Source organism: Eptatretus burgeri, chromosome 9 (assembly GCF_056783735.1).
Source record: "Eptatretus burgeri isolate ZD-2024b chromosome 9, Ebu_testis_v1, whole genome shotgun sequence".
NCBI lineage: Eukaryota > Metazoa > Chordata > Myxini > Myxiniformes > Myxinidae > Eptatretus > Eptatretus burgeri.
The window spans coordinates 92,800,145-92,827,501 of NC_140969.1; the positions used below are offsets into that span (position 1 = coordinate 92,800,145).

At 42.3% G+C, this 27,357-nt stretch overlaps 1 protein-coding gene across 6 annotated transcripts in view; it reads right to left on the reverse strand.

Annotated features, from left to right (window-relative positions):
* Positions 1-27,357, reverse strand: part of LOC147020621 (nesprin-1-like) — a 464,443-nt gene that overhangs the window by 368,711 nt on the left and 68,375 nt on the right. For all 6 annotated transcript variants that reach the window (XM_085896125.1, XM_085896126.1, XM_085896121.1 and 3 more), the window contains 4 exons: positions 22,250-22,417; positions 20,711-20,827; positions 14,029-14,217; positions 889-990 (listed from right to left, as the gene is read on the reverse strand). In XM_085896125.1, the coding sequence (XP_085752251.1) occupies positions 889-990; positions 14,029-14,217; positions 20,711-20,827; positions 22,250-22,417 (576 nt within the window). The remainder of the gene's footprint in view (positions 1-888; positions 991-14,028; positions 14,218-20,710; positions 20,828-22,249; positions 22,418-27,357) is intronic.

The window sequence follows — 27,357 nt, forward strand, 5'->3', positions numbered from 1 at the left end:
AACTCAGGACCCGAGGATCCAAAGCTCGCCACCCTAACACCAGGCATGCATATTGAGAGTTGGGCCAAAAACAATGTACAGCATGATATTTCAAAAAGTTATGAATGGATTATGACAAAACTTGTTTGTGTGTTTGGCTGTCTGTGAGCAAGATACTGTATCTCACAAAAATAGGGACGATTTGGGATGAAATTTGGTGGACATTTTGGGTGTATGACAAGGACGAATTAATTAGATTTTGGTGAGAATCCAGATCCGGATCCGATAATTTTAAGTGATTCTTCACCATTGAGAGATTGGGCAAAAACGTTATTTAGGAGGATATTACCCCACTGAGTGCAGTGAGAAAGGCAATGCTGTTATTGTGGCATTGCTGATACCCAGAGTACTCCGGGAAGTGATGGCACTTCTCCTCCCTCAGTGGCTGTGTTTGTCTCATCTTAACAGTCCTGTCTTGTGTCTCGTGTGTTCATCTGCATGTCCAAGTGGTGTGAGATGTATGTGGCAGCTCCACTATGAGCTTTGAGATCCTGTATAAAAAAAACATTAATCTAATGGGATCTCATTAAAGGGTTCTTTCACATTTATCTCAATATCTATAGCACATCTCTACAATGATTTAATTAGTCATGGAGCACACAAATCTGCCAAATTACAATCCATTAACAACTATGAATGGAAAAAGTGGATTTAAAGCTTCATTTGCATGTTACAAGCAGATCCATCTAACACCCAACATTGTATGACAACTGATGAATTAAATTCTCATCGAGTCATTTTGAAAAGCTACAGCAGCATTTTAATGGGGCCTCACAGCTGGAAGTGCGGACGACACAAAGAACAGCCTTTTGTTATCATGTGCCTTCTCGATTTTCGCCTGGTACTTACTTTGTGCCTGCCGGCAGTCGTTTGGTCGTGGGGCTTAATGCACACTCTCTGGATGCCATCGTCCATTACCCATGGCACCTCCCACCGACCCATCTGTACTCCCTGCAGTCAGTTGGGAAAAGGTATCAGATGGCTCTTGGCAAAGGAACCAGGAAAGTCCTGGGTAAACACTTTTATTTGCTCATTAGTCCTGGAACATTGGTTATGGTGTGCCATTGAACACCAGGATCTCCTTCCCCCATGCAATGGAATCTGAGACAAAAATACTGGCATTTGGAATGGCATGCAAAGTGTCCATTCCAAAAGGGTTATAAACCTTGAGTTTATTGACCTATTCCAAACTTGATGGAAGTAAAACATGAACCTCTGTTAATCTTTTTTTCTGTAATAAGTTGAAAAGGTGATATATCTAACAAATAACTAGTTAGGGTAGAGTTAGGGGAGATGTAAAGAGAGTCAAAATGTGCCTCTCCCCCTACAATGGAGGTATGGTCCTGTGCCAGTAAAACTGCAGCAGATAACTTTGAAACACTTTATTTGGGTTACTTTAAGGAATTTTCTCACCAACTTTGGTCATAATATGAAGAAAAGCATGCCCTTTAATTTTATCATAAGTGTAGGGGGGAGTGGGTCACTTCCCATCTCAGTGACCCTTTAAGACAAGACTACATGAAGGAGTGCAGAGAGGAGGATGGTAAAAGTGAAGTGCTGCCAAGGATACCAAAGGCTATTGCCTTTCACAAAGGATCAAACTGATGTAAATCAGTTGCTCATTAGTCCATTATCTATTATCCTCATATGGCATTATTAAAATGATATTTTCCAATGTATCTTTCCAAAGACTGCCTCAGTCATGGGTGGCAAGCAGCCGACATGGTGTTCTTCAAAGGAAGGAGCACAACAGTGATTCCTTCAGTGAAAGAGAAGTCAGCATGTATCCTCAGTGCCATCAGCAAAATTAAGAACTCCATAAATGCAGCAGACTTTTCAAGAATAGATGTTTTAAAACTCGATACCAAATATGAGAACTGTACCAGTTAAATTATACTCTCGGTACTTAACATTAACATTCTGTTCCTACCGACACAACATTGCATGAAGACAAGGATGAGGTTATGGTTGGCTTCTTCTTAATTATCTCCGCCACCGAAGGTAGAAGGAGGTTTTGTTTTCACCCTTGCCTGTTTGTCTGTGAAGAGGATATCTCAAAAAGTTGTGGACGGATTTGGGCGAAATTTGGTGGTGAGGTTTGGTGTGGGATAAGGAAGAATTGATTCAATTTTGGTGAAGATCTGAATCCGGATCCGAGAATCAAGTGATTCTTCACCATTGAGAAATGGGGCCAAAAACGATATGTAGCACGATATTTCAAAAAGTTGCGGAAGTCTAGTGACAAAACTTGGTGGATGAGTTGGGTAGGTGACAAGAACAAGCCGATTAGATTCTGGTTCACATCCGGATCCAGATCCGGCCTATCAGTGGGATACAAAACCTAAACTGTTTAGCCTGGTGGAGGATATGTTTTGCCTGGAGTGGGATACAAAACAGAACTCTACCAAGTGCCGTTCTAGTTGCCTTTTAAGCATGGACTGCAACTCTGAAAATGTGCACTTTTTGTATGCAGTCAAGGCTCATGGAAGAGCTAAAACACAATGGATCAGGAAGCAACAAAAGAAAAGGAAGAGCAGAAAGAGAGGAGGAAACACTAACAGATGGAAAAACAAGGGATGCAGGTAACTATGAGGGGTAAGGGAGAATGCAGGGTGTGGACAAGATGGATACAGAAGCAAACTCTTAGGAAGGAAAAATTGGAAATTGGTGGGAGGGGCTTGGAGTTGTATTGGGGGGGGGGAGGGAGATTAACGCAGGTGTATAAGATACTGGTTTTGGATGGAGGATGATCTGAGAAGGTGGTGAACAGCTGTCTTGAAGACCTGGAGGGAAGAATGAGAGTGAAGAGAATGGGGAAGTTGGTTCCACGGGAAGCAGAAAGAGGAGTGAATGAGTGGAGATGAGCAGCGTTTCTGATTTTGGGTGTTTTACGAGAAAGGTTGATGGTGGACCATGTAAGACATGCAGAAAACTGGGAGGGGGGGGGAGGAGAGGACAAAGCATGGAAAGGACAAAAAGGGTGCAAAACCAAAAAGGATGTGGTAAAAGACAGAGAGACCACCAACCTGTCTGAAATGGCAATGTAATAGGCCTATAGACTCAGCTTCATGATTTTGAAGGTCTTGGATGCCACGGCATCAAGCTGAGCAAGGTGTGAGGCAGGGGCGCCAGCGCAGATGGGACAGCAGTATTCCAAATTTATTTTCCCAATCAAGGCCGATCTGGATCCATGGTTCATTTCTTTATTAACTTGTGAATGTACTCAATGCATGGTTCACATGACATCTTCAGACCCATTCTGTTCTTTACTTACATTAGGTAGCTGAAATCGTTGTTGTTTTTTTTTCCAAGTGGCCTCCACTCATTTATACGTATTCTGCTGCTGCTCCTTAAGAATAAAAAGAGATAAACACTTAGAACACCAATTTTAACACAGCCAGTCTACTTTCTCCATCGCCATGAATAAAGATTGCCACAAAAAGCCATCATTACCCTCGCCAAAGGAGAGGGTATTGCATTGGGTCCATTGATCAGTTTGTTACTTGGCGAAGGTGTTTCACTCAGTAGAGCGTATACCTCCACCAGGCTGAACAGTTTACGCTTTGTATCCCACTGATAGGCCAGATTTGAATTCGGACCTGAACCAGAATCAAATTGGCTTGTTGTGGTCACCTTACCAACACATCCATCTACTTTTGCCATAAGTCATCCTCAACTTTTTTGAAATATCGTGCTATATATCAATTTTGGCATCATCTCTCCATGGTGAAGAATCACATGTAGAATTTTTGAAAATTATCTTATCCAGAACCAGATCTTCACCAAAAAATGAACTGATTCGTCCTTGTCACACACACAACCAGTGCACCAAGTTTCGTCCGAATCCATCCACCATGTTTTAAGATATCCTGTTCAAAGAGACAGACAGACAGACATTGGTGAAAACATAACCTCCATCCACCTTCGGTGGCAGAGGTAAGAATCCATTCCAATGTCACACCTGTCAGAAAATGAGAGGGATCAAATAATTAGACACCTTTAAGCAGCAGTGTCTTCCATGAGCCATGTTGCATGGCTATTCAGCGTAACATGAGGAACTGTTTATGACCTCAGAAAATGTTCCCAAGGCACTGGATCAACAAGAGATATGCCAAGAAGTGCATGTCCCAGGAGAACAGCTCCCACTCAGGACAAATACAATTGCACAACCCATGGACATGATCGGTTTGAAACTGCCCTGAATACTGCCACCCCAGCTTTATAATATTGGGATAATATACTATAATTTTCGGTGTACAAGTCGATGTGGCGGAGTACAAGTCCAATTGGCTAAGTTTTCTATTTTTCTTTCCTTTGTTCATAGATAAGTCGATTTGAAGTACAAGATGAAGCTATATCAACTATGACAATTAGCAAAACTGTCAGTCAGTCAGAAAAATAGAGATGTCAATTCTTCCCTGACACTCACAAGCATCCATCGCTGGCTACTGCAGATGGTACTGCCAGGGTCATGAATATTAATGAACTGTTTTGTGCATATTATTTGAATTACTCTGTGGGATGACGTTTCGGATAAATTAGGAATGTAAGTCGTTTTTCAACATGTTTCTTACCACGAGCAGAGTACCCGCCTTCGGGCGATCTTGTTCGAGGCATGCAACACATTCCTCTGACACATACCTTTATTTGGGCGGTGTATAGGTAACTGACACTTCTAAATATAGGCAAAAAAAATAACCCATGAAGTTACGTGCATGAAGCAAAAACATACCTGCTGCTTATAATTCAAAACACCTCGCTACACTGGAAAATGTGGGGACAGGAAACCTGCACTGTAAATGTTGGAGACTTCTAATACCCTCCCCCACCTGGAGGTGGCGCTACACGATACACATTTATATAGAAAATTTGCATCCCCTCCCCTCACCCCTGAAGACCACCGGCAAAGATAAAACCACTCCTGTATATTAATTGGGGTTGTGCTGATCCTCTGTAGCAAGCCTGGATGTAATTTGCCCAGAACTGTAGGAAGAGTAGTATGACAAACACACACACACAAACACACAAACTCACAAACAGGTCGATGAATTATAGAAAGGATATGGAGGTACATTATTTAAAAAAAAAAAAAAAAAAAAAAAAAAAAAAAAACATTGGGGCAATACCCCTATGTGCTCACCTGGTAAGATAACAAAGGAACCCCTAGTCGGCATGGATGACCCACAAAATATATAATGGAGAGGAAAGTAAATACCTTTGGATTTTTTTTTTGTTTTGTTTTAATGCCGTGAACAAACTTTGGTACATCACGAGTGATAAAGGTTGCGATGAAATTTCATCGAAATTGTGTCTAGTTTTGGAGAAGAAAGCAAATACATCTGTTGGGTGGCAACCCCGCTGTCGAGCCCCTTCGATCCCGATTTTTTTTTAATGGTGTGAACAATTTTTGGTCCATAACGGGTGAATTTCACCTCCCTGTGCCTTGTATTTATTGATTTTTTTTTTAAAAAAAACGCTTCTGTACACTGCCATTGAGCCCCGGTTGCAAGTCACCGACTACATTTCCAAAAGAAGAGATGAAATTACTCTTTAATGGAAAATGTTTTTGGAGTTTTTTTATCCTGAAAAATTAGACCGTCATGAACACAGTCGTGTTAAAAGATTGGCCTTTAAACTCTTATTTAATCGTCCTTTTGAAGGGGGACAGACAAATACACAAAGAAATATACAAGCACACATTGTGTTTTATATGGTAAGATATTTTCAGTTCCAAAATAAACTTATTCTCACTTTTTTTTTATTTTTTTTATTTTTTACATGAAATGGCTTATATTTGCTGAGGGTCTTGAGGGGGTTAAAGCATCTCGAGATAAGCCTGGTGTTGGCTTAGCAGTTAAAGTGGCTGGCTCGGGACCTAAGGATCCTGAGTTTGAGCCTTTACCATTGAATTAACACCAGGTTGGGTTGACTCAGCCGAACATCCTTCCGAGGTCGGCAAAATGAGTATCAGTGGACTGGGGTAATAACCATTTGGGGTAACCTGTGTCGGAATGGCGACCCATCCAGGACTGTACTCCTTGTCAATGAAACTGCCTGGGCAGCCCTATGCGCCTTTACGGCATGAAAGGAATGGTATCTATCTATCGATATATTAATACTGAAGGACCAATTTTGTGCTCCTCCTAGCGGTCGCGTCACGTTTTTCTCGGTACTGTGACCTGGACTGAAATAAACTTTGTACCTGTAAGAGTGCATCGCACATAGTGGCAATAGTCAAACTTCAACTCTGAAGCAGAATAAACACTTTTCGTTTCACATTCGTTTATATGGCGATGTGTGACGTCACCGCTGAGAGGCGTCAGTACATCATGAGATCATCGGTCATTCGCGGACGCCATTACGTCTGTCGTCGACAGACCGTTACCGCTGAGCGGTGTAATTCCACTCCTCGAAAATAGCATCTGCAATGTAAAACCCTCTTCTGCACATGCTGACTACCTCAGAATGTGAATTTGACACGAAAAATGTAACAAGAAACATTGTATCTTCTATATATTAATACTGAAGGTCCAATTTTGTGCTCCTCCGAGCGGTCGCGTCACGTTTTTCTCAGTACTGTGACCTGGACTGAAAGAAACTTCGTACCTGTAAGAGTGCATCGCACATAGTGGCAATAGTCAACTTTCAACTCTGAAGCAGAATAAACACTTTTCGTTGAGACGGAGGCGAGGAGTGAAGACGCGGGGGCAGGGAGTGAAGAGGCGGGGGGCAAGGTAAGCAAATTTTTTGGCGGGGGTAAGCAAATTAAAGGCGGAGGGAATGGGGCAGGGGCGGGGGATGAGTAGGCGGTGGCGGGGCCGGGGTAATTAAATTTTTGGGTAGGGGTAAGCAAATTGAAGGCGGGGGGGAATGGGGCAGGGGCGGGGGATGAGTAGGCGGGGGCAATCACGCCCTGTCCAGTCCATGTCCCTCGAGTGTGGGTGAGCTGATGAGGGTGGTTGAATGAACGCAATCCGTCTGTGACGGGGTTTCGGCTCGTTATTATTATTGTTCAAGGGTCTTGAGGGGTTAAAGGGTCTTGAGGGGTCAAAAGTGTCCAAAAAGTCTTGAGGGTCGAATGCGGTCTTAAAGGGCTTCAGTGATCTTGAGGGTCTTAAGTTAAAGCTCGAAGAGGTCTAGCGTTTTAATGGTATGAACAATGTCTGAAGGGTCTAAAATCAAAGGTTTGTAAAGATCTATAGGGTCTAATGGGTCTGAAGGTTTAAAGGGTCTAAAGTAAAAGGTCTGTAATGGTCTAAAAGTCTCAAAGATACATTCAAATAGTAGTAATTAATGTTACACTGCAAGTGAACAGTTGGGTAACAACAAGGCGCCAATTGTCACGTTCGCTGAGCTCTGGTACTCCATGGCTCTGCCTCCTCTCACCCCACCCCCTTCCCTCTGGACTCCCACCTCACCCCCTTATCCTCCCTCCTCCTCCAACTCTTTCCCCTTTGCCATCCCACCCCTCCTCTGGCTCCTCCCTCCAACACACCCCTTAACCTCCCCAATGCCACCTTCCCCTGCCTCCTCCCTCCCACCCACTCCTTGATCTCCATTCTCCCACCCACTCCTTGCATTCCCTCCTCCCACCACCTCCTACCCGACCCCCACACCTTCCCCTCCCTCCTCCAATGCCACCCCTTCCTCTCCCTCCACCCACCCCTCCCCTCCTCTGCCTCCGCTCACCCCACACCCCTCCTTCCAGACTCCACCCCTTCTCCGTGACAGGTAATGGCTATGAGATAGCAGGTGGGTCGCGTTTGTGCATTATTTACTGAAAAAAAGGATAGTCTGTGTTTTGCAAAAAGATGATAAATGTTTGTTTGGTGTGTGCTTAAAAGGTTCTCGATGGTCTAAACCAGCGGTTCCCAAACTGCGGGTCATGACCCCCAAATGGGTCATGACCCCCAAATGGGTCATGAGCCTTTTTCTGGGGGTCATGGAGGGTCCAAGATTTTGAGGAATTTTTTATGATATTTTGGGATTTTGATACAAAAATTTGATGATACAAAATGCTTTCCACTTTCCCCAAGACCAGCGAATTCGCCCTGAAGGTTCTCATTCCTTTCTCATCGACTTACCTCTGTGAAAGTGGTTTCTCGACTCTCTTGGTAATAAAATCAAAGGCCCGAAACAGGTTGGATGCTGAAGCAGACATGAGATGTGCCTTGAGCCACACAAACCCGCAGATTGATTTGCTTGTATCAAAAAAGCAAATACATCCTTCTCATTAAAATACATGATTAAATCAATCCTTGTTAATAAACATTTTTAACCTCCGCCATCGAAGATCAGAGGTTACTGTTTTAACCCCTTTCTGTTTGTTTGTTTGTTACTTACGAATTCTAAAGATTTCGTAAGTATATTAATCACTTCCGTTTCTCTTTGTTTGTTTGTGTGTTTGTTTGTGTGTTTGTTTGTGTGTAGGCACGATAACTCGAGAACGGAAGAAGCTACCAATGTCAAATTAGACTACGTGATTCAGGAGGGCGATGGCTTGCGCTGATTAGATTTTGGTCAAAATCGGTCAAAGGTCAAGGTCACAGTGAGGTCAAACATAATTCCGTAAATTAATGTGGAGAAATTGGGAGTATTTTTGCTTCGCTCGACGTTACGAGTTCGTTTTAACTTCGATTTAAATTTTGTCTTCGGTTTTTGCGATCGCTTAGGATGCTTAAAACTCTGTTGTCGAAATTCTGGTAAAAATCGGATGTTTTGGAGACGTTTTAAGATTGTATAAAAAATATTCCACTCGACACGTCATGGGTCGTCCCATGATGCAGTGCGCTCGAGCAGACGCGTCGTTGAGTCACGTATGGTTTTGCGTGTGCGCGCTGACGGTGTTTTCGATAAAGATGGTGTTTAAAAGTCATTTTTTTTATCCCAATAAAGGTGATCGTCGCATGCCTGACTCGCTGAGCCGTCGGATTATGTAAAGATTGTTGGTGGATGACCGAATATTACGGTTTTGTGACTTTGATAAAATAATATTGAATAATTGCGTCGAGAAATGGAGATTTTTGCTTCGCTCGACGTTACGAGTTCGTTTTAACTTCGATTTTAATTTTGTCTTCGGTTTTTGCGATCGCTTTGGACGCTTAAAACTCGGTTGTCGAAATGCTGGTAAAAATTGGATGTTTTGGAGACGTTTTAAGATTGTATAAAAAATATTTCACTCGCGCGTCACGGGTCGTCACGTGGTGCAGTGCACTTGAGTAGAGGCGGCGTTGATCACGTAAAGGTTTTGCGTGTGCGCGCAGATGGTGTTTTCGATAAAGATGGTGTTTAAAAGTCATTTTTTATCCCAATAAAGGTTATCATCGCATGCCTGACTCGCTAAGCCGTCGGATTATGTAAAGATCGTTGGTGGATGGCCGAATATTACGGTTTTGTGACTTGAATAAAATAATATAAAATAATTGCGTGGAGAAATGTAGATTTTTGCTTCGGTCGACGTTACGATTTTTGATGGTTTGGTGCAGAATCATCGTAGAAACTTCTGGTTTGCGTCGCTACCTTCTCTCGAGACAGCTTTTATTAGACAAGGTCAGAGGTAAAGTTGACGATTTCTGCTTGTTTGTTTGTTTGTTTGTTTGTGAACAGTATTACGGAAAAACTCCTCAACGGATTTCGACGAAACTTGGTGGGGGGGGGGGGTTAGGTATGGTCCAAGGATCATGCCATTAGATTTTGGACTTTGTCCCCCCCCCCAAAAAAAAAATTGTTAGAGAAAAAAAAAATATTTTTTTTGCATTTCTACATGTTTTAAGTGATTTCCAACCCCCCCCCCCCCCCCAAAAAAAAAACATGGAGAAAAGAACTATAACTCTGTCAGCACTGCTGACATCATATTTAATGAATAAGATATAAGGTTCAGTTGAGTGACCCAGCAGTATTGGCGGCGGAGGTTTTGCACTCTCCCGAGTGCTCCCCCTCTAGTTATTTGTTGTTATTGCTCTCTCTGCTGTGATTAAACTTTAAAATGTATCTGCGCCATTGGAAATTAGTATTTTTTCGGAAGGCTTATAAAGGTGGGGGTCATGGTAGGTTTTTGGTACTACTGAAAGGGGTCACGTACTGGAAAAGTTTGGGAACCGCTGGTCTAAACTCTAAAGGGTACTTTCCAATCGTAAGTGTCTAAAGGGTTGAAAGGATCTAATCTATCAAGCATGTAAAAAGGGTCTAAAAGGTCCAAGTGGTCTAAAGCTCTAAATGGTCAAGGGTCCAAGCTGTCTAATCTGTCTGAAGGATGTAAGGGGCTTTAAGGGTCTTACAGGTCTTTTGGGGGTTGGGGTCTTACAGGTCTTTTAGTGGTATTTGAGGTTGAAAGGGTATTTGGGTCTTAAGTCTTATGAGTCTTTGGAGTTTAAAGGGTCTTTGGGGTCTAAAGGGTCATGGGGTCAGAGGGGTCTCAAAGGTCAGAGGTCTTAAATGGTCTTGCAGGTCTTTGAGGTCTTAAAGGTCTTAAGTGTTTAAGGGTCTTTAGAGGTCTTAGGGATATTTGGGGTATAAAGGAGGTCGAAAAACCGTATTCAGGGTGTTGAGAGTCTTGGGGTCTTAAAGGGCCTTAAGGGTCTTTAAGGGCTGAGGTGGTGGATGAAAATACCCTTAGAACAATCCTGGGGTTGGATTTCGTGTGTTTGCAAAATGTGATGGTTGTTGGTTTAGCAGTCTTTGCAAAAAAACGCGAACATACAGACAGATGACAATTTTTTTTAAATTCACGTTTGCATGCGCACCATGCGGTCGGAGGTTTGTTAATATTGGTTCACGAAAAAACATTTTCACGAAAAAAATAAGTGACCACTATATTCGTTATTGGTGTGTGTCTGTCTGTCTGTCTGTCCCGAGCATAGCTCCGTGGGTTTTGATCCGATCCTGATAACATGTTGGTGGGAGGTTTATATCATGACCTAGTTGTGTTTTCCTGAGAATGGGCATGGTGCGCCCATTATGGGCGGAGCCACGCCCAAAAAAACGTGTTTTTAGGGGATGGCCGATTTCAATTTGCATCTTCGCCTAGGGGTTTTGCGAATCTGACAGGGGTTTCGGTATTTGGTTAGCCCAATGGCACCTGCATAGCCCCACGGAGCTCGATTTTTCATTTTCATCCCAAGGTCAAGGTCACAAGGTCACAAACTTCGAAAATTGCGAATTTTAACATAAAAATCCATCTTCTCCGAGGGGTTTGTCGAATCTGGCAAGGGTTTCAGTATTTGGTTAGCCCAATGGCACCTGCATAGCCCCACAGAGCTCGATTTTTCATTTTCATCCCAAGGTCAAGGTCACAAGGTCACGAACAAAACGATGTGTTTTTAGGGGGTAGCTGATTTCAATTTGCATCTTCTCCTAGGGGGTTTGTCGAATCTGACAGGGGTTTCGGTATTTGGTTAGCCCAATGGCACCTGCATAGCCCCACGGAGCTCGATTTTTCATTTTCGTCCCAAAGTCAAGGTCACGAACTTAGAAAATTGCGAATCTTGACATAAAAATCCATCTTCTCCAAGGGGTTTGTCGAACCTGGCAAGGGTTTCAGTATTTGGTTAGCCCAATGGCACCTGCATAGCCCCACGGAGCTCTATTTTTCATTTTCGTCCCAAGGTCAAGGTCACAAGGTCACGAACTTAGAAAATTGCGAATTTTGACATAAAAATCATACGACCGCCCCAACTTTGAGAGCTGGGATGGCAATATTTTTTATGCATAATCTTGAGGTCACCCCCCACCCAAAGTCTTGAAACCATTTTGCTCTATCTCGAACACCTTGCCCGTGGCGCCCACTTCAAGTTTGTTTTTACGCTGATTTCATCAAAGTCTGGTTAATCCGAGGAGTGTGAAATGCCATATAGCCTACATGACATTATATTGTTCCTGGAATGTTCCAGAGGAAGTTTTGCACCAAAGGTCATAATCCTTGACCTTTGACCTTTAAAGTTCACAAAGGCCAAATTTTCAAAGTTGTGGGAATCAAACCGGGTTTTCGACCTTCTTCGACGAACTAACTCCAATAAGCTATAGCACGTATCCTGTTTCCTTATTTAATGTCCACAACATTGTTTTGTGACCTTTAAAGGTTATGCAAAGGTCAAATTTTGAAAGTTGTTGAACGACACCGGGTTTTCGACATTTTGCATCTAATAACCTGTCACTCGTACCACATCATGTTGATCATCTTTATAACTTGGTCAAACATTATCACATTGTCTCATCCTTGACTTCTGAAACAATCTACATCGTCAAATACCGCTCGTGAACCATCGTCGTCTTCGGACTTGTTCCTCTTATTGTTTAACGGCCAAAATTAGCCCCAGGTTATTGGGGGTTTGGCTGAGGAAGCTGGGCCCAAGTCTTTCACGAACCGTCTGGCTGGTGAGGCCTGACGTTCGACTAATGTCAAGACAGGAATTTGTAATTTGTTCAGGCTGCCGCCGATAGCTCACTTAATATTCATGAACGACACTGTGGGATTTTTAAAGTCCACCAACCAATGCTGGCAGACAGGACGTCAGTTTAACATCCATCCGAGAAATGGCACACATTGATGAATCACCCTGCCTGTGAAACACCAGGATGACGGAATGACACTGTGATGACAGTTGGGTCAGGATTCAAACCAAGGATAGACAGCTTAGAGGAGAGTGTGCATAGCTCGAGGCCATCCTGCCAGCCCCTGTGTTAATAAATATTATCAATATTCCTTTTTATCATTGGACGGAATTGACCGATTTATTTGTGGTTAAAATAATTTTGACAAAGAATATAACTTGGATTACATAGAGGCTGGAGTCGGGATTGAAGGAAGATGTATCAATAACCTCAGGTATACTGATGATACCACTCTTTTGGCAGAAAGTAAAGAGGGCTTGATGAAACTGCTGCAGACAGTGAAGAAGGAAAGTAAAAAGGCTGGTCTTCATTTAAACCCCCCAAAAAATTAAAATCTTGTCAACCGAGAAGATCGACATGTTCAGAAGAGCTTGTAGAGTGCTCACCAAGTGGCTCGTTTGTTTCTAAGCACTAAAGCAAGCACTCCAACAAAACGATTGATAAGGAACAGCTGGCTTGGTAAGTGATTGCAACCTGATTGGTAATAGAACACCACCCCAATGGATGGGGTAAATGCAGCAACCAAGCTGTCTCTGCAAGAGCATTGGAAAGCAGTGCAGGATAAGGATATTTGGAGACATCTGACCTTCTTCACGATGAACCTTCTTGGTTTTGTGGTTTATCTGCAACACATCCTTCACTTTACGCCAGTCCTGGACACATTTCTCACTGACACCACATTTCCTGTGCACGGCCACGTTTCCAAAATTTTCCTCAGCTAACTGACCAACTTCCAACTTAAAAGTTGCCATATACGACTTGCATAATTTTACAGGAGGCTTTACAGAAGGATACATATGAATAGGATCGAAAAGAAGGGATCAAACGTAATTGATGCTCATTATTGGTAGGATAATTTCTCATGCGTCAGTGAGCGGATTAATGTCAATTAATTTTTCACCCAATGGTGTGTTTTAAATTAACAATTATACAATTTCTTTCAGAAAAAATATGACAGTGCAAACTTCTTATTTATGTAATTAATTGTTTTAAACCATAGATAAGTCGATTCTGAGCACAATTTGAAGCCTGGATTTCTGGAGGAAAAAAGTATCGACTTGTACACCAAAAAATACGGAACGTAAAATTGTTTTCATTGAAGACAACCAATGCTCCCATAGAATGGTAACAGTGTCTTCTCTGTTGATTTTCTGTCAACAACTGTCATGCTATTGTTTTTCTTGTCTGGCAGTTTCAACAGTAATAATTTCATAGCAAACACACCAAGATATAATTCATTTATGAGCAGCTCAGTTCACTTTGAGAGGTTAACTATTAAGGGTGACAAAGAACAAACGACAATAAAATGGATACCAAAACTTGAAATTCTTTCTGACCTAAAATAACAGCATGCAAAACTAAAATTACAACACCTCTCACCTGGTCATCAAAGTTAGAACTTCGAACATTCTTTTGCAAATCCTGTTGAAGCTCAAGAGTTTCTGCTTTGAGGTTGTTAATCTCCTCTTCCAATTTCTCAGTCAAGCAGTGGGCAGCCAAACCATTAACCTTCTGCTCCATAGCTTGAAGATACCATGGGACATCTTCTGTACCCTCCTGCAGGGCTGCCTGCGGTGAAAAACACAGGTGTCAATCTCTATCTGGTTCGTCAAACATCCGGCACAAGTGATGAAAGACAATATGGAAGTGCATAGTACACTAAGCTAAAGCAATATTAATAAATCTATTTCCTAAATTTAATAGACTGTGATTAACAAGGTTGCCTCTGATAGGGGCATAAGTAGCACATTTTTGCAAATAACGTTGATATTGATGAAAAGATTTGGCAGAGAAAACGAACATGTTTAATATCAATCAAGTGCCCCCATGGGAAATACAACAGAAACTAGAGGGGAAGCACTCGGTGGAGTGCAAAACCTCCGCCGCCAATACTGATAGGTCACTCAAGTGAACCTGATATCCTATTTATTCAATTTGACGTCAACAGTGCTCACAGAGTTAGTTTGCAACTTTCCCTTTTATATACTCAATTCATTCGTCATAACTAGATTCCTTGAGACAGAAATTGATTTTACGTGGGTGTATCCACCTGAAGTTCCAAAATCAGCCGCAATTATAATTTTGGCATGTTTTTTGTTGGAAATTACTTATAACATGTAGAAATGCAAAAAAAAAATTAAAAAAAAAATCGAAATTTTGTTGAAAAAAAAAGTTGCAAAATTTTCTGGGTTTTTTTCTCTAATAATTTTTTTTTGGGGGGGAGGGGGGTTTGGAAATCACAAAACATGTAGAAATGCAAAAACAAAAATTAAAATATTTTTTCAAAATGGCCGCCATAGCGGCCATATTGGACTTTGGACCTGGTCCAAAATCTAATAGCATGATCCTTGGACCATACCTAATCCCCCCACCAAATCTCGTCGAAATCCGTCGAGAAGTTTTTCCGTAATACTGTTCACAAACAAACAAACAAACAGACAGGGGTGAAAACAGTAACCTCCGTCCATCTTCGATGGCGGAGGTTAATAATCATTGTGCCATGTATTATAAACATGTACAATTCCACTGTTACATTCATTGTCCCCTGCGCCTCCAACAAGGGGTATATTAAAATGGACGGGGTATATTAAAATGAACTCCGCCTGACCGATCATCTGTCCACGTACTTTTGTGTATGCGATATTTCAAAAACCATTGCACATTTAGCTTTCATATTGCAGATATCTATTCCTCATGACATTATCTCAACATGATTAGATCAGGGCTGTGATTGGCTGAATTCTGTTGCCAAGGCAACCATCTTGGTAACTCAGCTTGTGTACGTGATATTTCAAAAACCGCTCAAGATTTAGCTTTCATATTACAGATAACTATTCCTCATACCACACAAAAGACAGGGTACCGGGAGTATCAGCTCCTTGTTGTTAATAAAGTTGAAAATGCTTTTTATACAGTTCAGACTAAAAACAAGTAATAAAAGACATAAAATGTCATAGCCCCCATTGTTTTAGTAATTTTGCTGTATGGAGTTAAAGGGCTAGCCCATATTTATGTTCAACTAAAATGGCCACCATTCTACCAGTCGGCGATCATTGATCAGATCGCAAAAATAAATGACGTGCATATGAAAACAAGAGATTCAGGTAGTGATGAGGGGGAAGAGGAGAATGCAAGGGGTGGACAAGATGGATACAGAAGCAAAATTTGGGTAGATTGGGAGGTGGTTTAACAAGTGTAGAAAAGATCATGGTTTTGGATGGAGAACGATCTGAGAGATGATGGTGATATGAACAACTGTCTTGAAGACTTGGGGGGAAGAATGAGATTGGAGAGAGTCTACAAGTTGGTTCCACAAATGTGAAAAGAGAGGAACAAATGAATGGACATGAGCGATGGTTCTGGATTTTGGCAGTTTTTCCAGGAGGGGGTTGCTGGTGGAATGCAAGACCAGAAAGAAGGCGGAAGAAGACAGAGAGACCACAGACCTGTCGGCGATGGTGAAGTGATAGGCCCATAGACTCAGCTCCATCTCGAGAGAATTGAATGATCTTGAAAGCCTTGGTTTACACAGCATCAATAAGAGCAATATGTGAGGTCGGGGCACCAGCCCCGAGGGGAGAGCAGTACTCCATCAAGCTGCAGATTCTTACTTTCAATTTGACATGTACATTTGCTAATTTATCAAAAGAGAATGTTAAGAAGTTGGAAAGACCCAGAAAGATTGTCCAGCATGTGATACGGACAAGCTTCCCATCAACTTGTACCTTGTATGAGAAATGTGCTGTGTTGAAGGTTCACAAGATAATGTGGGACCCATTGCACCCACTTCATGTCTGTTTTTGCTTTACTCGTTCAGGCATTCATCTTCAAGCTCCACCGTTTAGACAATCATTAGTGTCCAATTCATTTCACATGTTTAATGATAATATAAAAAGGATGTGATGCACCCATTATTTTTTAATCGAATTGCCAGGGGATGAAAAATGTTAATGTTTCACATGGACAATAAAAAACAAGCAGTCATAGACTGGCACTTACGAAATCGTCAACTTGACCTCTGACCTTGTCTAATAAAAGCTGTCTCTGGAGAAGGAAGCGACGCAAACCAGAAGTTTCTACGATGATTCTGTACCAAACCATCAAAAATCGAATGTTTGACCTCACTGTGACCGATTTTGACCAAAATCTAATCAGCGCGAGCCATCACCCGCCTGAATCACGTGGTGTAATTTGACATTGCTAGCTTCTTCCGTTCTCGAGTTACCGCGGATTAACGTAAAGGTCACACTCGACGACCCCCGAACTCGAAAGGACGCCGGGGCGAGCGTGATGACGTCAGCGCGCACACGCAAAACCTTTACGTGACTCAACGACGCGTCTGCTCGGGCGCGCTGTACCACGTGACGAGCAGTGACGCGGAGGGTGAAATATTTTTATACAATCTTAAAACGTCTCCAAAACATCCGATTTTTACCAGAATTTCGACGACAGAGTGTTAAGCGTCCTAAGACCTAAGTCACATTTGCTCTAGGGCGAGGATACAGCAGCCGTACGCCCTCTGAATTGACAGAAACGTGCGGCGGCCGCAGAGTTTCTGCGGTGGCCTCAGGGTGGCCCTACGCTGTTTGGCTATCTTTTACAGGCCGTAGGGGTCGCCGTGGAATTATAATGTGGAGTTATAACTTTTTTCATTTCTACCTTCGCCGTAGCAATTCGACAAGCCGAAAAAAAAAACTGGTAAAAAAAAATAATAATAAAAATGAACCCACTCGTTACCGTCCGTCTGGCCGCACGTTCGCATTAAGGCCCCCCTGCGGTCACCTTGCGGGAACCTTGAGGCTACCTTGAAAATTCTATGGCCGCCGCAGGGCCCCCTTAAGGCCGTACGACATCAAATAAAAGACCGTACGGCAACCCCACGTTTTCGGTCTCCACAATTTCTAAATACGCCGTGCGGCTCCCCGAAAAATAAAAATATATGTGACTGCTACATTGTGTGACCGTGGAAATACTGTGGCCGCCGTGGCAAATGTGACTTAGGCCTTAGCGATCGCAAAAACCGAAGACAAAATTAAAATCGAAGTTAAAACGAACTCGTAATGTCGACTGAAGCAAAAATACTCCATTTCTCCACAGGAATTTACGGAATTATTTAATATAAGCCGAAACCCCGTCACAGACGGATTCCGTTCATTCAACCACCCTCACCAGCTCACCCACACTCGAGGGACATGGACTGGACAGGGCGTGCTTGCCCCCGCCCACTCATCCCCCACCCCTGCCCCATTCCCCCCCTCGTCTTCAATTTGCTTACCCCCGGCAAACAACTTAATTACCCCGGCCCCGCCCCACCTCTTCACTCCCCGCCCCCGTCTCTCGATTCCCCACCCCACTTGCCCCCGGGCCCCCGCCTCCCTGTCCACCCCCTCACACTCAACCCCACCCAATTCACCCCAGCCCCCGCCCCATCCCCCCCCGTCTCCCGCTTTCAATTTACTTACCCCCACCCAAAAATTTGCTTACCTTGCCACCGCCTCTTCACTCCCTGCCCCCGTCTCTTCATCCCCCGCCACCGCCTCTTCACTCCTCGCCCCCGTCTCAACGAAAAGTGTTTATTCTGCTTCAGAGTTGAAGGTTGACTGTTGCCACTATGTGTGTTGCACTCTTACAGGTACGAAGTTTCTTTCAGTCCAGGTCACAGTACCGAGAAAAATGTGACGCGACCGCTAGGAGGAGCACAAAATTAGTCCTTCAGTATTAATATATAGAAGATGCAATGTTTCTTGTTACATTTTTTGTGTCAAATTTACATTCTGAGGTAGTCAGCATGTGCAGAAGAGGGTTTTACATTGCAGACGCGATTTTCGAGGAGTGGAATTACACCTCTCAGCGGTGACGGTCTGTCGACAGACGTAATGACGTCAGCGAATGACCGATGATGTCATGACGTCCTGACGCCTCACAGCGGTGACGTCACACGTCGCCATGTAAACGAATGTAAAACGAAAAGTGTTTATTCTGATCAGAGTTGAAAGTTGACTATTGCCACTATGTGCGATGCACTCTTACAGGTACGAAGTTTCTTTCAGTCCAGGTCACAGTACCGAGAAAAGCGTGAGGTGGCCGCTAGGAGGAGCACAAAATTGGTCCTTCAGTATTAATATTTCTATTATTTTATCAAAGTTATAAAACCGTAATATTCGGCCATCCACAAACAATCTTTACAACATCCGACGGCTTAGCAAGTCAGGCATGCGACGATAACCTGTATTGGGATGAAAAATGACTTTTAAACACCATCTTTATTGAAAACACCATCAGCGCGCACACGCAAAACCTTTACGTGACAACGACGCGTCTCCTCGAGCGCACTGCACCACGTGACGAGCCGTGACGCGGCGGGTGAAATATTTTTTATACAATCTTAAAACGTCTCCAAAACATCCGATTTTTACCAGAATTTCGACAACCGAGTGTTAAGTGTCCTAAGCGATCGCAAAAACCGAAGACAAAATTAAAATCTAAGTTAAAACGAACTCGTAACGTCGACCGAAGCAAAAATACTCCATTTCTCCACTGTGACCTTGACCTTTGACCGATTTTGACCAAAATCTAATCAGCGCTAGCCATCACACTCCTGAATCACGTGGTGTAATTTGACATTGGTAGCTTCTTCCGTTCTCTAGTTATCGTGCCTACAAACAAACACACAAACACACAAACAGAGGACGGAAGTCATCAATATACTTACGAAATCTAACTAATATAAAGATTTCGTAAGTAATAATGAAATTAAGTAATATGAAAGAAGAAGAAGAAGGAGAAACCCTGCTCTTACAGATTGCATGGATTCTACCAAAAACCCTTTCCTTGTAACCCCCAAAAGTCCAATCATAATTAATGCTCACCTCCGTTTATTCATCTGACTATTCCCCATGAAACTCTCATTTTGTTGTCTCAAGCTCTTCCCTCTCAGATTTAGTCTTTCCACAACCACTTAGTAGTGCTCTTCTTTTCACAACCAGAGCCTGGTGTTGGCTTAGTGGTTAGGGTGGCGGCTTGGGATCCTAGGGTCCTGAGCTCAAGCCCCGTTGGCTGCTGAATCAACACCAAGCTGTTACCTGACATCATGCGACATCAAATATTAGTATATCAGCAGAAATATCATGCCTTGGGAAATCCCTTATTTTTTAGTGTTGGAGTTATTGAAATAAAATAATAGCGAGGTTCCAATGCTGCACACGGGACGCACGTGATAACGAACCATCTCCAGTCATGATGTCCCGGTAAAAGCAAACCACGTGATCACAAACCTTCTCGAGTCATGGTTTCTTGGCGGCAGATTCATTCTTGTCAGCGCATCACATGGGCATCTGGCATCGTCCAAGATAGGGGACTATCCATTCTAACTTGGAATTGAATAAATATTTAAACTGACATTTCGTGTTCCTTTCATCTTTGTTTTGGCATACTGCTTTGAACGGAGTGGTCAATGGTCAATTAATTGATATTTTAATGTAAAGATCCTAGTTTCCCTAGGTCAATAGCGAATGCAATATGAAAGCTAAATCTTGTACGGTTTTTGAAATATCGCGTACACAGGCCATCCATATTACGGAGATGGTTGCCATGGCAATATAATTCGTTCAATCACTGCCGCGATCTAATCAGGATGAGATAATGTCGTGAGGAATAGATATCTGCAATATAAAAGCTAAATGTTCAATGGTTTTTGAAATATCGTGGACACAAAAGCACATGGACTGATGATCGGTCGGTCGGAGCTCATTTTAATCTCCCTGCTTCTGACCTCGTCAGTGAGGTGGGGGAAAAAAATGAGATTTAACTATACCGCATACAGAAGATCAACAAATTGATGAGTTAATGGGGGTGGGGATAGGATGCAGGCATGATGGGTCAAATTGCCTCCTCCAATGTCAAAGTTTATTTGTATTCCATATACACTTAGGGTTGTGAAAGTTTTTAATTTTGGTTCAGCATTACCATATTGAACAAGTTCCCTTCCCTCTCATTAACCAATCAAAATAAACAAGAATAAAACATAATAAAGAAGCAAAGCGAATTTTAAAAGCCCTTTTACCATGATGTTCACATCACGTAGAGTAGGGTCAGCTGATGAAAGCAGCATTTGGGACTTGGCTATCCACAGTAAAACAAGTTGTTTCAACTTCTCATAGTCTGCAAACTGAACCACGGCCTGTAACAGCAAGATGCACACACAGACAGCGCAAATAAATATTCCTCCAATCATTTTGGGGAGCTTTAAAAACATGTTTAGCCGTGAGAGCTAAACGCCAGGGCTTTAAGTGACGTGCGCATCCCACACCTCCCTTGCATAATACATACATGGAAAATACTGTACACTGTGAATACTTGTTTAAAATCACCCAACGAAAGAGGCACGCATTTGCTTCTCTAAACAAACAAACAAAAACAATTTGTCTCCCTTTTCCAATATTGCATGACTAAAGCTTTACAGACTACAACTAGACGGGGAGCACTCGGTAGAGTGCAAAACCTCCGCCACCAATACTGCTGGGTCACTTAAGTGAACCTGATATCCTATTTATTGTAGGTCAAAACAGATCAGACTCTACTGAACCACGATTGAATAAATTAAACTAGATCGACGCGAATGTAGAAATGCCCAAAAAAAATAGAATTTTTTTTTGAAAAAAAAGGTGCAAAATTTGTTTGTTTTTTCTCTAACAAATTTTTTTTTTGGGGGGGGGGGTTGGAAATCACTTAAAACATGTAGAAATGCAAAAAAAAAATTCAAATATTTTTCAAATAAAGTCGAAATTTTTTTGAAAGAAAGTTGCAAATTTTTTTTTTTTTTTCTCTAACAAATTTTTTTTTTGGGTTGGAAATCACTTAAAACATGTAGAAATGCAAAAACAAAAATTCAAATCTTTTTTTCAAAATGGTCGCCATAGTGGCCATATTGGACTTTGGACCAAGTCCAAAATGTAATGCCATGATCCTTGGACCATACCTCATCCCTCCACCAAGTTTCGTCGAAATCCGTCCAGGAGTTTTTCCGTAATACTGTTCACAAACAAACAAACAGACAGACAGGGGTGAAAACGGTAACCTCCGTCCATCCTTGATGGCGGAGGTTAAAAAGTACTTTATTACCTACGACACCAAAGTTGGACGGATGTGTTTTCACCCCTGTCTGTCTGTTTGTTTGTGAGCAGGATATCTCAAATATATGTGACAAAGACAAATTGATTCGATTTGGGTGAAGATCTGGATCCAGATCCAAGAATTACAAAAAAAAAAAATTCAAGTGATCCTTCACCATTGAGAGATGAAACCAAAAACAATGTACAGCATATTTCAAAAAGTTGGACAGGTTATGACAAAACTCGGTGGATGAGTTAAGTCGGTGACAAGAACAAGACGATTCGAATTTGGTTCAGGTCCGAATCCAGATCCGGCCTATCAGTGGGCTACAAAACTTAAACGTTTCAGCCTGGCGGAGGGTGTGCGCTCTACCAAGTGCCATTCTAGTTTTATTAATGTGCTTTGGAAGCTGTTTATTCATATAAGCAAAGTAATAACTCAATGTAAAAAGCCAAGACATTGTTGAAGAGAATGATTGAGGACCTGATACCTCTGTTAAGTCAGACGTCCTCTGCTCCATTTCCTGCCTTATCCGACTGTACCGCTTGGCAAGCTGTGAGAGATTTTCAAATGGACATGATGTGAGTCCATCGTCATGAGAGGTGGCCTCAAGACGTATGATCTTGTCATAGCAGTTGTCAAGCTCATCCCAAACACCCTGAAAACAAAAACAAAAGACTTGGTGAGCTTATATTCAACAGAAATGGTGTATGTGAATGACTGCACCTTCATACATTGCTTTTTGGTGTGGCCGATTATTGACAAAGTGGAAGCATCAAAATGAAGTTATATTTTTTAAAGTGCGTTTCACTCGCAATTTGATAGGTGCAAATGTTCTACGTGAGCTCAGGGACTTGGAATCATTGGACTGCTATTACCAGGAAGCCAGAAAAGTGAGGTCGGTTTTATTTATAGCGAATGCAGTGAGCTTCATACTTAAGCCGTGCACATGAGAGAATAGGAAACAACAACAACACAATACCATGGCAATTTTGAATCCATGTCATTGCCTATGACCCTTTTGCTTCCGGTTTTTGTCATGGGGAATGATGCATGCCGGGAGATAAAGGCATCATCGGATACATGAAAGACCCAAATAATATCAGACATGGTGTATATTTCCTCCACTGATTTTAATAAAGATATCTCCCGCATCATCAAAAAATAATTTTTAATCGTGATTTACGTTATTTGATCACTGATCCCGAATCCAGGCCGAAGTAACCGGAAATTGCGTATACAGTTGTGAACAAGTTATAGGTAAAGTCAGAAGCGAATGCAAGAAGAATTATACGTTCAATCTAGAATTTTTTTTTCAGATGAGATCCTGTTCTTGGTGGTGTAGTTGTTGTGAAGGTAATGTTGAGGTAATATTAATTTTTTTAGATGAGATCCTGTTCTAGGTGGTGTAGTTGTCATTTTGAAGGTAATGTTGAGGTAATATTTATTTTTGCAGATGAGATCCTGTTCTAGGTGGTGTAGTTGTTGTTGTGAAGGTAATGTTGAGGTAATACTTATTTTTGCAGATGAGATCCTGTTCTAGGTGGTGTAGTTGTTGTTGTGAAGGTAATGTTAAGGTAATATTTATTTTTTCATAGCAAAAAGACTTTAATTTGATATATTTAAGAAGCGAATGTAAGAAGAATTCTACGTTCGCTTCGAGGCTTTGCCTATTCCATATTATTTTTTTAATATACTGTACAAGGTCTAAGGCTTGTAATGGAGCTGCTATTCACACACACATGGACAAACTGACAAGACAAACACTTAACACAGCCACTGAGCTTAGGGGAAGTACCGTCACTTCCCGGGATACTCTGGGTATCAGCGATGTCACAATAATGCCACCACCTTTCTCACCGCACTCAGCGGAGCATTTCTTCAGGAAGGATTTCCTCCTCCCCATGGATGCCAACCTATGGGAATTGTCTGTGCTCTATCCTTTTAAATGCTGAGCGACATGAAAGGAAGCAGCACGTACCATTTTTAAAGTGTTTGGTATTACTCGATCGGGGTTTGAACCAACAACCCCCCAGACTCGGAGCGGACGCTCTAACCATTACACCATGGAGTCTGAATTGTCCATTTTAAACAACAAAAAGTAAGGAATTGCCAAAAGACCATGGTAGAACATAAGCTTATTATACAGTAAGAGTGAAACCATTAAATGATGAAAATCATGCAACAACAAAAAAAGTTTTTAAAAAATCAGTGGAAAATTACGCATTGAGGTTAACATGTGAAGACACCAAATCAACTTTCAATTCACCAAGTATCCACTCCAGAATTTGTTTGCATTCCTGCCTGTCACTTGGAGAAATTACTTCATTGTAAAGAATAATGGATTGTCATCCTTACCAGCATCTGCTTCTTCTATTTGGATACGGTACCCTGCTTTCACATCCAGAAGAATGTGGGCAAGGAGCAATTTGAGCATAAACTGAGAAAATTGCTGCCTGTTGAGGATGTGGTGAAGCGTGAGGATGATGCAATGTCGTATATTCATATTCTTTCTCTTGGTCAGATACGTCCTGTTTAACTCAAATTTTTGCTGGTGGATTGTGCTTGCAGAATGCAAACATAAATAAACCAGAAGGGCATTCGGTAGAGCGCATACCTCCGCCACGTAATGCCTGATTGACGAGAACATATCAAGCCCAATACATTTTTGAAATATCATGCTAAACAGGACTATATCGTTTTTGACCATATCTCTCAATGGTGAAGAATCACTTTAAAATTCTCGTAGTCGGATCCGGATCCGGATCCGGATCCGGATCCGGATCTTCACCAAAATCGAATCAGTTCGTCTTTGTCACACACTGAACCGGAAGACAAAATTTCATCTGAATCCGTCCACAACTTTTTGAGATATCCTGTACACAAACAAATAGACAAACAAGCAGTCATAGACTGGTACTTACGAAATCGTCAACTTGACCTCTGAACTTGTCTAATAAAAGCTGTCTCTAGAGAAGGTAGCGATGCAAACCAGAGGTTTCTACGATTATTCTGTACCAAACCATCAAAAATCGTAACATCGACTGAAGCAAAAATCTCCATTTCTCCACGCAATTATTTTATATTATTTTATCAAAGTCACAAAACCGTAATATTCGGCCATCCACCAACAATCTTTACATGATCCGACGGCTTAGCGAGTTAGGCATGCGACGATAACCTTTATTGGGATAAAAAATGACTTTTAAACACCATCTTTATCGAAAACACAGTCAGCGCGCACACGCAAAACCATTACGTGACTCAACGACGCGTCTCCTCGAGCGCGCTGCACCACGTGACGAGCCGTGACGCGGCGAGTGAAATATTTTTTTATACAATCTTAAAACGTCTCCAAAACATCCAATTTTTACGAGAATTTCGACAACCGAGTGTTAAGTGTCCTCAGCGATCGCAAAAACCGAAGATAAAATTTAAATCGAAGTTAAAACGAACTCGTAACGTCGACCGAAGCAAAAATACTCCATTTCTCCACATGAATTAACGGAATTATGTTTGACCTCACTGTGACCTTGACCTTTGACCGATTTTGACCAAAATCTAATCAGCGCTAGCCATCACCCTCCTGAATCATGTGGTGTAATTTGACATTGGTAGCTTCTTCCGTTCTCGAGTTATCGTGCCTACAAACAAACACACAAACACACACACAAACAAACACACAAACAGAGGACGGAAGTCATCAATATTTAGTAAGTAACAAGCAGTCATAGACTGGTACTTACGAAATCGTCAACTTGAGCTCTGACCTTGTCTAATAAAAGCTGTCTCTTTTTTTTTTTTTTTTTTTTGTATACCTTGGTCGAGGCTCGTATGAGAGCAAACACACAACTCACAGCAAGGAGGCATGAGACAAGAGGGGCGGGAGTGGAAGGGACAAAACAGTGGGGAACAGACACATTAGGTGAACTGTGGAAGGGAGAGGGATGGGGATGGGACGGGGAACATGGCGAAGAGAAGATGGACATTTCAGGGACTTTCAGGAAGGAAAGCAGGAGAAATGAAGGAAGTGGGCTTGGGTGGATTATCGGGGGTAGAAAAGATCGAGGATTTGGATGGGGGAAGATAAGAGGTGGTGGTGAACAGCTGTTTTGAAAGCCTGGAGGGAAGAATGGGAAAGAATAGAGTGAGGAAGTTTATTCCAAAGGCGGGAAAAAAGAGGAATGAAAGAGTGAAGATGAGCAGTGATTCGTGATTTTGGTAATTTTACCAGAAGGGGGTTGTTGGCGGACCTTGAGCGCCCTGTGGAAATGTGGTGGGGACAAATCGCAGAGAGAGCAGGGCGGGCAAGGCTGGAGAGGAGTCGGTAGAAGACAGAAAGACCACCGACCAACCTGCGGTGATTGAGTGAGAGGCCCAAAGACTCAGCTTCATTGCGGGAGTTGCCGATGATCTTAAATGCCCTGGTTTCGACAGCGTGAAGCCGAGAAAGGTGGGAGGCAGGAGCACCAGCCCAGAGGGGAGAGCAGTACTCCATCAGGCTACGGACAAAAGCTTTGTAAGTGGTCAGGAGCTGACTTCGCTCTTGAGAAGGTAGCGAAGCAAACCAGAAGTTTCTGCGATGATTCTGGACCAAACCATCAAAAATCGAATGTTTGACCTCACTGTGACCTTGACCTTTGACAGATTTTGACCAAAATCTAATCAGTGCGAGCCATCACCCTCCTGAATCACGTGGTGTAATTTGACATTGGTAGGTTCTTCCGTTCTCGAGTTACAACTTTTTTTTGGATGTTTGACCTCACTGTGACCTTGACCTTTGACCGATTTTGACCAAAATCGAATCAGCGCTAGCCATCACCCTCCTGAATCACGTGGTGTAATTTGACATTGGTAGCTTCTTCAGTTCTCGAGTTACAACTTTTTTTTGGATGTTTGTCCTCACTGTGACCTTGACCTTTGACCGATTTTGACCAAAATCTAATCAGCGCTAGCCATCACACTCCTGAATCACGTGGTGTTATTTGACATTGGTAGCTTCTTCCGTTCTTGAGTTATCGTGCCTACAAACAAACATACAAACACACAAACAGATGACGGAAGTCATCAATATACTTACGAAATAGGCGCGCGGGGGAAAATTCCAGGGGAGTTCGGCTTGGCACTTTGTTGGTAGAGGAGGGACATGATAACCAACATTCTATTTCTTTTGCCCGTCCTGAGGGACACGCCCCAAACGTCACTTCTGTTTACCCGTTCTGAGGGATATCGGGGCAGGAGTTGCCGAGATGCTGTTGTGGTGGTGGAGGTGGCGTGGTTGGCGCTGTGGTGGGAATGGCGTGGTTGTTGAGATGCTGTTGTTTGAAATAAAAGATAGAACAGAATAACGGCTAACTCAAAGATGCACAGCCCGTCACACGAATAATTCCCTTTTCCATCGGTGGGGAAATCTAACCTGGAACACACACTTATCGACATAACTGATCTCTGGGGAACCAGAAATCTTTAGATTTCGTAAGTAACAAACAGACAGACAGAAAGGGGTGAAAACATGATGAAGGAAGATGAAGCATTATAAGAGATAGTTTTTATAATTTTTTTTTTTGAGAGTTTTCCTCAGATTAGGTAATGGAAAGG